The sequence below is a fragment of the Natator depressus genome, chromosome 2 (assembly GCF_965152275.1).
Source record: "Natator depressus isolate rNatDep1 chromosome 2, rNatDep2.hap1, whole genome shotgun sequence".
Taxonomy (NCBI): Eukaryota; Metazoa; Chordata; order Testudines; family Cheloniidae; genus Natator; species Natator depressus.
Window position 1 is genome coordinate 262952650 of NC_134235.1, and position 13767 is coordinate 262966416.

The following is a 13767-nucleotide window of genomic DNA, read 5'->3' on the forward strand; positions in this document are numbered from 1 at the left end:
AACTTCTGCTGAAATCCATGGAAGTTAGGAGCCTGAATATGTTGGAGGATCTGAGCCTATTTGCCTGTGTTCTTTTGAATGTGTGTCTCTTTTAGAGCCTGCCCCCTCTGTGTCCTTCCTGGGTACCTCTTTCTAGCTTTGCGAGTGCACAGCCAGTTCCTTTGGGGCAGCGATTTGCTAGGCAGGTGTCTCAAGATGCAGAAAAGAGGAGAAGTCAGAGAAGAGAAATGGGAGATCTGCAGCAGGAAGCAGGAACATAAGAACATAAGCATGGCCATACAAGGTCAGACCAATGGTCCATCTAGTCCAGTATCCTGTCTTCTGACAGTGCTGGTGCCAGGTGCTTCAGGGGGAATGAACAGAACAGGCAATCATCAAGTGATCCATCCCTGTCATCCAGTCCCAGCTTCTGGTGAACAGAGGCTAGGGACACTTCAGAGCATGGTTTTCCATCCCTGCCCATCCTGGCTAATAGTCATTGATGGTCCTCTCCTCCATGAACTTATCCAGTTATAGTCTTGGCCTTCACCACATCCTGTAGCAAAGAGTTCCACAGGTTGACTGTGTGCAGAAATATTTCCTTTTCTTTTTTTTAAACCTGTTGCCTACTAATTTCATTTGGTGACCGCCAATTCTTGTGTTATGAGAAGAAGTAAATACCACTTTCTTATTTAAACTTTTAATGAAAGGACAGAAGTCACTCAACATTAGTTAGGAAAAATTCTGCAAGCAGGATTCACAAACATAAAACTGTGAGCAGGACACCCACTCCAGGATGCATGGGGCAGAGTCTTCTTTCTGTCTCATATTCTTGAATTCTACAACCCAAAGTTCCTTTACTGTGCTTCTCTTCTCCCAGACCATACCCCACTCACACTGGTTGTCCTGGGTCAGTGAGGACCCAGACTTCAGAAGTGCATCTGAGTGAGTTCACCTCCCACCTGGGGAAGAAAGCCCCTGGCTTGTTCTGCCATCTGAGCACTTGCTCTGGCTGTTTGCTTGGCCAGCCGCTATTCCTGACTGCCTGGCCAGCTGCTGTTCTGCACTGCCTGCCACCGGCCACTCCCACCCGCTGGCCGCCTACCGCTCCAGCCGGATCCCGCTCGCCGGCCACCTGCTCGCTGCTCTCGCCAGCCACCCACTTTCCCATCAGTCACCTTCTGTTGCCGCCTGTCTCTCTTCTGTGAGCTTTGTAGGTCAATCTCTCAGTGATTGTCAGATCTTTCCTGATTTTTAGCTCTCAGCAGCCTGGGCAGAAACACTGCTCCACCACAAGAGATTTCAGCTCTGGACTGAGCACTTAAAATAACAAAAGGCTCTTAATGAAGACTATTTAGCTCTATCTTTGAACAGTGGGGAGAAATAGATTTAACCAGACCAGGGACCCTTAGGGAGCATCCACATTTCCTGGCTGTGACACCTGTCCCCACTCCTATTACTTTCCCAGGGGTCTAGCATTCAAGCCCCTGGCTCAATGAGTCCCTTTCAGCTGAGGGTAACCCCTCAATCAGGACAGGCTCAGCACAGTTCTGCTCCTCTTTACTCATGCAATAAAGACAACAACACTGATAACAACATTGCACTACCCCGGCATTCAGTACTACAGTGTATTGTAACCCAACACCAGCCAAAGTTGATCACTTTTGAGCAACACAGCTCCTGTCTGCTGGATATCTAAGCAGATAAGGTGTGTTAATGTAAATACAGTTTGCTCCTGAAGTCCCTCCCCCTCCCAGCTAGCTGTCAGAGGAGAAATCATTCAGACCCTGCTTACGTCAGTAAAGACACAAAGTTTGTGTTTTGAGGCTTGGGTAGAGGGGGACCCAGTGGAGGGACATAGAGGGAAGGTGGCGGAGGGGGCATAGTGTGAGCAACAAGCCAATTTATCAGCCCAATTTTGCATGGATTCAAGACTGGCTTTGAAGCAGACAGTGAGGCCACAAAGGAGGACGCTGAAGTAGTCAAGATGTGAGATGATCAGGGTCTGAACAAGAATTTGGGCAGCGTGTGCTGGAATGAAAAGTTGAATTTGGAGATGCTGTGTAGAAGGAAGTGGTAGGATTTTAGACACAGCCTGGATATCTGGGACAAAGAAGAGGGCCAAATCATAGATGAATCCAAGTTTAGATACTTGGATGGCAGAACAAATTGTTGCGTCGTCCACAAGGAGAGAGAAAGGGGGAGAAGAGGAGGGGCTTAGGGATAATGATCAGAAGCTCAGGTTTGGCCAGGATAAATTTCAGTTGGTAGCTTGCCATCAGTGAGGAGCTGTTAGAAAGACCGGCTGAGATTTTAGTTTGGATAGAGGGAGCCACATCCAAAGTGCAGAAGTAGACCTGAGAGCCATCAGCATTCAAATGGTATTCAAAGCCATGTTTGTGGATGAGAGCAACCAGAGATGGGGTGTACATAGAAAAGTGGAGAGGGCCTGGGACAGAGCCCTGACTGACGGGGGAGAGGGGAGGTGGAAGACCTACCATCTGAGACACCCAAGAAGTTATCCAGGTGGTAAGTGGGGGAGAGAGTGACAAAAGCCAAGAGTAGCATGGTTTTGGGAAATGAGTGTGGTTGGCAGTGTTAAGACAGCTAATACGCCAAGGATTATGAGGGTGGAAAGCCAGCGATCAAATCTAACCAGGAAGAGGACATTGGAGACCTTGCTGAGAGCCATTTGTTTGGTGTGGCAGGGCAGAGTCAGACTGGAAGGGTTTTAGAATGGAATTAGAGGAGAAGAATTTAGACCAGCAGTTGTAGATGTCGCTCTCAGGCACATCTTCACTGCAGAGTTAACTCGGGTGATCTGTACCCAGGTTAGCCTAGCCCAGGTTTGAGCTGCCACACTGGAAAGCCACACCCGAGTTACTGTGTCCTTGCTGCTGCTGCCCTCATCTGCATGTGTTGCTAAGTCTTCTGTGGGCCCTTTCCATGGTATTTGGTGCTGCAGTAAGATGAGCCGCTCTGTGACTCTTTCCCAGTGAATGGTGGGAGAATTTGTCCTTCTGGGAACACAGGGGGAATTGTGGCATGGCACTGGAGAACTATCAGCACTTGAGTGATTTAGCTTGTGTCCTGACTGGAAAGTGGGCGGGTTACCAGCCTGAGTGAAAGTGGCACCCGGCCCTAGCTGATACCCCATCCAGGCCATCCAAGACTGGGTTTAAAGCACCACTAAGCTTGGGTGAGAAGGCTTTGTTTGTAGCCAGAAAGGGGGTTGGGGCAACCCCCAGGTAAGAGCCTAGACTAACTCTGCAATGCAGACAGACCCTCAGTAAGTTTGGAGATGATGGAGAGGAAGTGGGTCAAGGCTGGGTTTATGGATTTAGTTGGGGTTGGTCCTGCTTTGAGCAGGGGGTTGGACTAGATGACCTCCTGAGGTCCCTTCCAACCCTCATATTCTATGATTCTGTGATGTTGGAGGTTTTTAGGCTGGGAGGCACCAATGCCTGTCTACACTGTGAAGGTGTGACAAAGAGGAGGTTGCGCTTTAGCACCTACTGACCCTGTATCTGGAGCTGTCTGGGTAGCAGAGCTGGGGGCAAGGAGGAAGGGGCCCTCTCTAGTAGTCACCTAATAGCTTACACTCAGGTCTCCTCACCAGACAATGCTGGCACGAGGAGCTGCAATGGCTCTGGCCTGCTCAGCTCGGGGGTCTCCACGCTTCAGTTTGAAGAGGGTGGGTCAGAGGGAATCAGACTGAGAGTCCTACAGACATACGGCAGGATCTGTTAGAAGAATGTTAGCTGGTTCTGATCTGTCCCTGTAACTTAAGAGGAAGGTTATCTACATTAGCTTGCAGTGAAGCGTATGATTAGATGACACTAAATATTCAGGCAGGCCTTTCTTGTTTTAACATCTTTTCATTTCATCTCTCTAATGCTTTGTTTCAAAGGCTAAATACAAACAATTTCCACTCACACTTTCCACCAAAATCAGGCTTGTTGAAGTGAGGGAGGTCAGGGGCCTGACTGGTGGGATTTGCTGGAATGGGGTAAGGGCCCCACTAACCCCAACCCTGAGGTCACTGCCTCACTCCTGTATCCAGGCTCGGTGCAGTTCCACATCCCTGTATCCTGCCTGTCAAAATGGGTACACTGTGGGCCTGTTATTAATGGAAATCAGCCTTTTCTGGTTTGATTGGATGCAGTTTTCAAAATGAATAGCATTAGACAGACAGACAAACAGGGAGTTGCCATCCAGTTGAGGGTAGAATTTGTTCTAAGAAGGCTATTGGTCAATCTCACTGGCCTCAGGTTCCTGCAGGGAAGAAAGGCAGGGTGGTAAGCAATTGCTAGGCACTGGGTAGTGTACCTGGGTCCCCGCCTAAGGGTGTGTCCTCTCTTCGAGCTGAGAGTGTGGTTCCCAGCTCAAGGAAAGATGTTTGTGCTAGCTCCGATAGAGCTAGCATGCTAAAGACAGAGCGTAGTGGCAGCGGCAATGAAGGCCGGTCAGGCTAGCTGCCCTGAGGACCGGCCTCGTGTCTCTGATAGGTTTGTACGTGGGGCAGCTAGTCCCTCCTGCCTCTCATGCTGCTGCCGCTACACTGCTATTTTTAGTGCCCTGCCTGCATCAGCGCGAGTGTGGGTATGTCTACACACGCTGGGACCACAGCCTCAGCTCCAGTGAGGTTAGGATGATTGTCCCTGGCAAAGGAAACAGTTTGCACACAGAGAAGAAAGTAGCAGAACCACAAGTCATCTGGAAGAGCAGCTCAGAACAGCTGAATCCATTGGAGAGCAAGTCATTTAAGCCAATGTGATACCGAAGAAATTCCCCGACTCCATTTTGTATTCTTAACCTCCATTTTGTGTCCCTGGCTTCCCTCTTGAATAAGCAGGAGTCACTTCACCAACTGAAAGCTGCAGGTCACTTATCATCAGCTGTTGTAGGTCACATGACCCGAGCTGAGAGTAAAATGAGGTATGGCCTCGAAGTAAATTAGATCTGGATCATGGGCAGTAGGGTTGGATGAGGTAATCATGGCTCTGAGGTAAAACCCATGCAAGTGAACTTGTGCAGAATGAGGTAATGCTTAGCAATGAGCATGTCCTGCTCTGGGCAGGGGGTTGGACTAGATGGCCTCCAGAGGTCCCTTCCAACTCTGTTATTCTATGATTCTATGTGCAGTATATGGGCAGGGAGAGGTCAGACAGCTCCAGCCTGCTCTGCTTTGGGGCTGCTTCTTCTGGTAGCTAAGAATGAGGTGATGCCTGGACGTGAGCATGTGCAGTAAGGATCTGATGATATCATGGGTCTAAAAACAGTACAACAGTCAATAGCTGGCAGGACAGTCGAGAGGACAGATGGTTAGCAGGCAGACGTCAGTCAGAGCAGAGTGGGCAAGAAGCTGCCTGAGGAGGGAAGTTGGAAGCCAGTGAGAAAGGTGCTGGAAAGGAATTAGAAGAGCCGCTGCTGGAGGAGAAAGAACAGACGCGAAGCTGCAACAGTAGAGAACATCCTGTGCAGCAGCAGTAGCCAAAGAGAAACACTAACAGATTCTTAAGTCACCCTGGTAGTTTCTAGCTGTAATAGAGGGTGGTATAGCGTAGGCCCCGTGATGAGCTGCCAAAGTCTTAACAACGGGTTCCCTCCTCACCCCACGAGGGGGTCGCTGCCCACCCCCACCCCCCCGGACCCCTGCCCCATCCACCCCCCTCTCCTGTCCCCTGACTGCCCCCAGAACTGGGCAGGAGGGTCTCGTGGGCCACCGTAGTGGGTGCCCACCCCTCCCCTAAGAGCCAGAGGCACCTGCCGGGGGGGCGAGGTGCGAAGTCCCAGCGGTGCTTACCTGGGGCAGCTCCCAGGAAGCATCCAGCAGGTCCCTCAGACTCCTAGGGGTGGGGGAGCATAGCTGGGGAGGGGAGCAGGGGGAGTGGCCGCCCCCCCACTGATCATATCAAAAGTGGCACCTTAGGCGCTGACTCCCTGGGTGCTCCGGGGCTGGACTCCACGTTCCACGAGCACCCACCGGCAGCTCCCTGCCCCACCCCCAGCCCCAGCTCACCTCTGCTCCGCCTCCGCTGAACGCGCCGCCCTGCTCTGCTTCCCCACCCCCCCAGCTTCCCGTGAATCAGCTGTTTGCACGGGAAGCCGGGGGGGGGGGGCGGGGAAGCAGGTGGCAGCTTCCGGCTCAGGCCCAGGGAGGTGGAGGTGAGCTCGGGGGGCGGGGGAGCGGCACGAGGAGTTATTCCTTGACTTTAGCAAAGATTTTGACATGGTCTCCCACAGTATTCTTGCCAGCAAGTTAAAGAAGTATGGGCTGGATGAATGGACTATAAGGTGGATAGAAAGCTGGCTAAATCATTGGGCTCAATGGGTAGTGATCTATGTCTCCATGTCTAGTTGACAGCCGGTATCAAGAGGAGTGACCCAAGACTCGGTCCTGGGGACGGTTTTGTTCAATATCTTAATTAATGATCTGGAGGATGGCATGGATTACACCCTCATCAAGTTTGCAGGTGACACTAAACTGAGAGGAGTGGTAGATATGCTGGAGTGTAGGGATAGGATACAAAGGAACCTAGACAAATTAGAAGATTGGGCCAAAAAAAAAAAAAATCTGATGAGGTTCAACAAGGACAAGTGCAGAGTCCTGCACTTAGGATGGAAGAATCCCATGCACCGCTACAGACTAGGGACTGAGAGGCTAGGCAGCAGTTCTGCAGAAAAGACCTAGGGGTTACAGTGGATGAGAAGCTGGATATGAGTTAACAGTGCGCCCTTGTTGCCAAGAAGGCTAACAGCATTTTGGGCTGTATAAGCAGGAGCATTGCCAGCAGACTGAGGGATGTGATCATTTCCGTCTATTCGGCACTGGTGAGGCCTCATCTGGAGTACTGTGTCCAGTTTTGGGCCCCACACTACAAGAAGGATGTGGAAAATTTGGAAAGAGTCCCGTGGAGGGCAACAAAAATGATTAGGGGGATTGAGCACATGATTTATGAGGAGAGGCTGAGGGAACTGGGATTATTTAGTCTGCAGAAGAGAAGAATGAGGGAGGATTGGATAGGTGCTTTCAACTATCTGAAAGGGGGTTCCAAAGAGGATGGATCTAGACTGCTCTCAGAACAAGGAGTATTGGTCTCAAGTTGCAGTGTGGGAGGTTTAGGTTGGATATTAGGAAAAAAGTTTTTCACTTGGAGGGTGGTGAAGCACTGGAATGGGTTACCTAGGGAGGTGGTGGAATTTTAAAAACCTCTGAGGCCAGGCTTGACAAAGCCCTGGCTGGGATTATTTAGTTGGGGATTGGTCCTTCTTGGAGAAAGAGGTTGGACTAGATGACCTCCTGAGGTCCCTTCTAACCCTGACATTCTATGATTTCAATTCATTCAAATTGGTCAGAAGATCTGACTTGTTCTTTACTTATCCCAGTCTGCATCCCTTCCACTTGTCTATGGTAACTTCACTAGTTGTCTGGTCACATTTTATTTTTTGTGAGAAGACTGAAGCAAAGTAGGCAGTGAACAGCTCTGCTTTTCTATCATCTTCTGTTATCAACTCACCTTCCCCATTGAGCAGCAGGACCATACTGTCCTTGATCTTTCTTTTTTGTCTGACATTTGTAGAACCTTCTTGTTGTCTCTAACATTCCTTGACAACTGTAACTCATTCTTTGACTTGGCTTTCCTGATTTTGTCCCTACACGCTCGTGCTATTCCCATATATACTTCTTTGGTGCCATGCCCCTCCTTCCATTTCCTGTATATAGCCCTTTTGGATGTTAGATAGCTAAAAAGCTGTTTGTGAAGCCACATTGGCTTCCTTTCACTCTTCTTATCTTTCCTATGTGTTGCAATAGTTCCATGTTGAGCCTCCAGAAATCAGAATTACATCTTTTTAGGAACTGTCTACCCTCTTCCACTCCTTTTCTTCCTAACTGGCCTTTCCATGGAACCTTGCCTGCTATTTCTCTGAGTTGGTTGAAATCTGCCTTTCTGAAGTCCAGTGTCTTTGTTTTGCTCATGTCCTCCTTTCCACAAGATCTTGAATTCTATCAGATCATGATCACTTTCTCCCAATTTCCTGACCACTTTCATGTCCACAACTAATTAATTCCTGTTGGTAAAAACCAGATCCAAAATAGATGACCCTTAGTTTTTTCCTCAACTTTTTGAATCAGAAGGTTGTCCCCTACACATGCTAAACTGTTGATCACCAGGCTTTTGATAACAAACTTTAACATATTTGAAAATTGATATCTGGGTCTCTTAAGGGGAGAACCTGATTAACAGTTTTCAAATATATTAAAAGGCTGTTATGTAAAGCAAGATGATGAATTGTTCTCCAAGTCCACTGAAGGCAGCACAACAAGTAATCAGTTTACTCTCCAGCAAGGAAGATTTAGATTAGATACTAGGAATAACTTTCTAACTATGAGTATAGTTAATAATTGGAATAGGCTTCCAAGGGAGGTTGTAGATCTTCATCTGTGACAGGGTATATAGACCCCTTACTGGCCAGAAGCGGTTTAAGGAACAGTTATGGACTAAGTAGGCTCCACTTCTTAGCTCTTGCAGAGCATGCCTGGACTGGAGGTGGGGTTTGAAAGCCAGACAGGCAACTCAGTCTGGACTTGACCAGACAGAGCGGAGGATGTAACCTGGGAACTCCCAGGGAGAACTGGATCTGAGCCTGCCTCAAGCTGGTGAGCTAGAGAGATTCAGCACCTAGCAGCAGGAATGAGGGCTGGGAGTCCTGAAGGCAATGTTCCCCAGAGTCAGAAAGCGCTAGATGGGATGCAGATTGAAGTAGGAGGTGGCCCAGGGAAACTGATGGGAGGCTGGACACCATAAGGAGCCCAGTGAGCAGCCAAGTCAACCTCATAGGGTCCTGGGTCAGAATGCGGTGGAATAGGGTGAGCCTGGGTGCCCCTATCCTTGCTTTAGTGGTGACTACTAAGTGGGATTGCCACCATAGAGACCATAGATATTTGGTGGGATTGCTGCCACATTGAACTGTTGCCACTGGATGGGACTGCCACCCACCGAATTGAGCCACTAGGCAGAACTGCCATGAATTGAACTATGACCACTTGGCAGGAGCCCCTGCACCAACCCCAATCACAACTGGTAGAGAATGTAGCAATGTGACCCAGGTCTGCCGGAAGACCTAGGAAAAGAAAAAGAAAGAAAAAAAGAGAAGAGGGAGAGAAAAAAGAGTGAAAAGCCCCCAAAGGTAAAAGAGTACTTGGGGACGGGGAAGCGATATGGAGATGGACAAGCTGCTGAAATGGCTGGCTGGCAGCCAGCAATGACAAATGACACAACAGTGGCTACAACAGTGGCAGTTGTTCCAGCAGATGGCCATCCACCACCAACCACAGGCTGCCCAACAACAGCAGCAGCTCATAGGGGAGTTGGCTGTGCGAGAAGACGAACAACAACAATGGCTGGTCCAACAGATGGCCACCCTCTCTAACCAAAGGGGGCCAGCATCAGCCCAGGGTCAGAAATACCCTATACCATGGCTACAAGTAATCCCCTGTTGAAGTTGATGAAGATGGGCCCTGGAAATGACCCAGAGGCATTTTTATTCATCTTTGAGAGAGTCATAACAGTAGCAGGATGGTCACAAGATCATTGGACCATCTTGCTGGCCCTATACCTGACAGACCTGGCCCAGATCACTTATCAGGGCATTGAACCCAAAGAGACGCAGGACTACTCCAGGGTTAAAGTTACTATCCTGGACGCATTTGACATCATACCTGAAACTCACCACCAACATTTCCACCAAGAAAGATTCCCCATGGGTGCTTGACCCTGGGCCATGGCCCTGTCATAAATATAAAGGGAAGGGTAAACCCCTTTAAAATCCCTCCTGGCCAGAGGAAAACTCCTCTCACCTGTAAAGGGTTAAGAAGCTAAAGGTAACCTCACTGGCACCTGACCAAAATGACCAATGAGGAGACAAGATACTTTCAAAAGCTGGGAGGAGGGAGAGAAACAAAGGGTCTGTGTGTCTGTCTATATGCTGCTTTTGCTGGGGATAGACCAGGAATGGAGACTTAGAACTTTTAGTAAGTAATCTAGCTAGGTATGTGTTAGATTATGATTTCTTTAAATGGCTGAGAAAAGAATTGTGCTGAATAGAAAGATTATTTCTGTCTGTGTGTCTTTTTTGTAACTTAAGGTTTTGCCTAGAGGGATTCTCTATGTTTTGAATCTAATTGCCCTGTAAGGTATCTACCATCCTGATTTTACAGGGGTGATTCCTTTGCTTCTATTTACTTCTATTTCTATTAAAAGTCTTCTTGTAAGAAAACTGAATGCTTTTTCATTGTTCTCAGATCCAAGGGTTTGGGTCTGTGGTCACCTATGCAAATTGGTGAGGATTTTTACCAAACCTTTCCCAGGAAATGGGGTGCAAGGGTTGGGAGGATTTGGGGGGGAAAGATGTGTCCAAACTACGTTTCCCAGTAAATCCAGTTAGAGTTTGGTGGTGGCAGTGGATATTCCAAGGACAAAGGATAAAATTAATTTGTACCTTGGGGAAGTTTTAACCTAAGCTGGTAAAAGTAAGCTTAGGAGGTTTTCATGCAGGTCCCCACATCTGTACCCTAGAGTTCAGAGTGGGGGAGGAACCTTGACATCCCAGTGCCTCAAAGAACATTGGTGGTGGTGGTTGTAACCAGAGAGGCAGATGGGGGAGCAGGTAGAAGAACAGGTGTCTCTGGAATAGTACACTCAGATATTCCCCACAGGAAGTAGGGACTGGGTTCTGCGACACTGGCCCAGAACATTAGCATAGGCTGTCAAGCTGACTGATGACTTCTTAGCCACCAAAGGTTACCTGGGAGTGGCCACCCTCCCCAGGAATCTGAAGATTAAGGGCATTATGTTCCAGAGTATGCAAGGCTACCAGGGATGATGTGCATCTGGGGGACTGGTCATAGGCCCCAAATCATGACCCAACAGCAGCCCGGATATGGTCATGGGCATAGGGGTCTGGGCATATGAAAATTCCTGGCTGCCATCCAGTATGAGAATGGAGACCCCTGACCAAACCCAGATGGCAAGAAGGGAGAGGGGGAGCCTCCTGAAAGGCCTGATTCTCCTGTGGGCAGTTGGCCGTTTCTGCCAAGACCTTCCATTTATGGATTATTCCTATGGGCAGGCATGGATGGTAGGCACCAGTGACAGGAAAAAAGGGGGCTACCAAATTGACTATCCCAGTGTGGATAAATGGAGTGTGGGGACCCAGAAACCCCCCAAAGCCCCACTAGTGCCGCTCCCAATAATCAGGTTGCCATTCAAAAGGATCAGGATGGATCTGTTGGGACTGCTGAAAAGACAACAACTGGCTATGAATATTCTCTCAAAATATCAATGGTGAGGAACACCCCATACTATACCTCAGTCGGAAGATGTTTCCCCAGGATATTTCCTATTCAGTCATCAAGAAGGAAGCCCCAACCGTAAAATGGGCTGTGGATGTGCTGAGGTGTTACCTGTGGAGGAACTCCTTCAAGCTGGTGATGGTCCATGCCCCGCTGTGCTGGCTGAACACTGTGAAGGATACCAATCACAGGATCATGAGATGGCACCTCTCGTTAGAGCTGTATAGTTTTGAATCCTTCACCGGGCCAGGAAGGACAATAAGAAAGTGGATTTCTTTTCATAGAATCATAGAATATCAGAGTTGGAAGAGACCTCTGGAGGTCATCTAGTCCAACCCCCTGCCCAGAGCAGGACCAATCCCCAACTAAATCATCCCAGCCAGGGCTTTGTCAAGGCTGACCTTAAAAACTTCTAAGGAAGGAGATTCCAACACCTCCCTAGGTAACCCATTCCAGTGTTTCACCACCCTTCTAGTGAAAAAGTTTTTCCTAATATCCAGCCTAAATCTCCCCCACTGTAACTTGAGACCATTACTCCTTGTCCTGTCATCTGCTATCACTGAGAATAGTCTAGATCCATCCTCTTTAGATCCACCTTTCAGGTAGTTAAAAGAAGCTATCAAATCCCCCCTCATTCTTCTCTTCCGCAGACTAAACAATCCCACTTCCCTCAGCCTCTCCTCATAAGTCATGTGTTCCAGACCCCTGATCATTTTTGTTGCCCTTCGCTGGACTCTTTCCAATTTTTCCCACATCCTTTTTGTAGTGTGGGGCCCAAAACTGGACACAGTACTCCAGATGAGGCTTCACCAATGTCGAATAGAGGGGAACGATCACGTCCCTCAATCTGCTGGCAATGCCCCTACTTATACATCCCAAAATGCCATTGGCCTTCTTGGCAACAAGGGCACACTGTTGACTCATATCCAGCTTCTCGTCCACTGTCACCCCTAGGTCCTTTTCTGCAGAACTGCTGCCTAGCCATTCAGTCCCTAGTCTGCAGCGATGCATGGGATTCTTCCGTCCTAAGTGCAGGACTCTGCACTTGTCCTCGTTGAACCTCATCAGATTTCTTTTGGCCCAATCCTCCAATTTGTTTAGGTCCCTCTGTATCCTATCCCTACCCTCCAGCGTATCTACCACTCTTCCCAGTTTAGTGTCATCCACAAACTTGCTGAGGGTGCAATCCACACCATCCTCCAGATCATTTATGAAGATATTGAACAAAACCAGCCCCAGGACTGACCCTTGGGGCACTCCACAAGATACCGGCTGCCAACTAGACATGGAACCATTGATCACTACCCGTTGAGCCCGATAATCTAGCCAACTTTCTACCCACCTTGTAGTGCATCCATCCAGCCCATACTTCTTTAACTTGCTGACAAGAATACTGTGGGAGACAGTGGCAAAAGCTTTGCTAAAGTCAAGGAATAACATGTCCACTGCTTTCCCTTCATCCACAGAACCAGTTATCTCATCGTAGAAGGCAATTAGATTAGTCAGGCATGACTTTCCGTTGGTGAATCCATGCTGACTGTTCCTGATCACTTTCCTCTCATCTAAGTGCTTCAGAATTGATTCCTGGAGGACCTGCTCCATGATTTTTCCGGGGACTGAGGTGAGGCTGACTGGCCTGTAGTTCCCAGGATCCTTCTTCTTCCCTTTTTTGAAGATTGGCACTACATTAGCTTTTTTCCAGTCTTCCGGGACTTCCCCGGATCGCCATGAATTTTTTAAGATAATGGCCAATGGCTCTGCAATCACATCTGCTAATTCCTTTTCAAGAGACCGGGGGGGAGAAGAATTGCAAAAAGGCACCCCAAGCCTCCAAAAGGAATCTCATGAGGAGAGTGTGTGAGATGGGATGTATAGACACCTCACTGGCCAGGAGGGGATTAAGGAACAGTTATGGGCTAAGGAGGCCACACCCCTTTGCCCTTGCTGAGCATGCACAGACTGGAAGTGGGGTTTAAAACCAGCCACTCAGCTCACTCTAGGCCTGATCAGTCAGGGAGATGAACATACGCTGAGAGCTCCTGGGGAGGACTGGATCTGAGCCTGTCTTCTGCTGGCAAGCCAGAGAGATACAGCACCGGGTGGCAGGAACAAGAGCTGGGAACCCCAAAGGTGACATTCCTTAGCCATTGGGTGGCAGCTAGATGGGATGCAGACTGGAGTAGGAAGTGGCCCATGGAAGTTGACAGGAAGCTGTGCCTTTGTTAATGTCTTTAGCCCTGTCTCTGGACTAAGTCCTCATACTCTTCCGGGCTACCTATAAGTCCATGCCTGCCCTGGTATGCGGCAATGCCCCCAGGGCCTTCTCTCTGGAGACTCTTTGCCTTATCAATTCTTATTACCCCAGCTTTCCAGCCAGGTCACTTCTTCACGTTCAGTCCCTGTTTAAATTCCATCCCTTTTTTTGGCTCCAA

General features: G+C 48.8%; 1 protein-coding gene across 1 annotated transcript in view; it reads right to left on the minus strand.

Annotated features, from left to right (window-relative positions):
• The window catches only part of LOC141981958 (GTPase IMAP family member 3-like), a 66795-nt gene extending 59271 nt beyond the window's left edge, over positions 1–7524 (minus strand). The window contains exon 1 of the mRNA XM_074943573.1: positions 7500–7524. Within this exon, the coding sequence (XP_074799674.1) occupies positions 7500–7524 (25 nt within the window). The remainder of the gene's footprint in view (positions 1–7499) is intronic.
• Positions 7525–13767: the final 6243 nt, after the last annotated feature.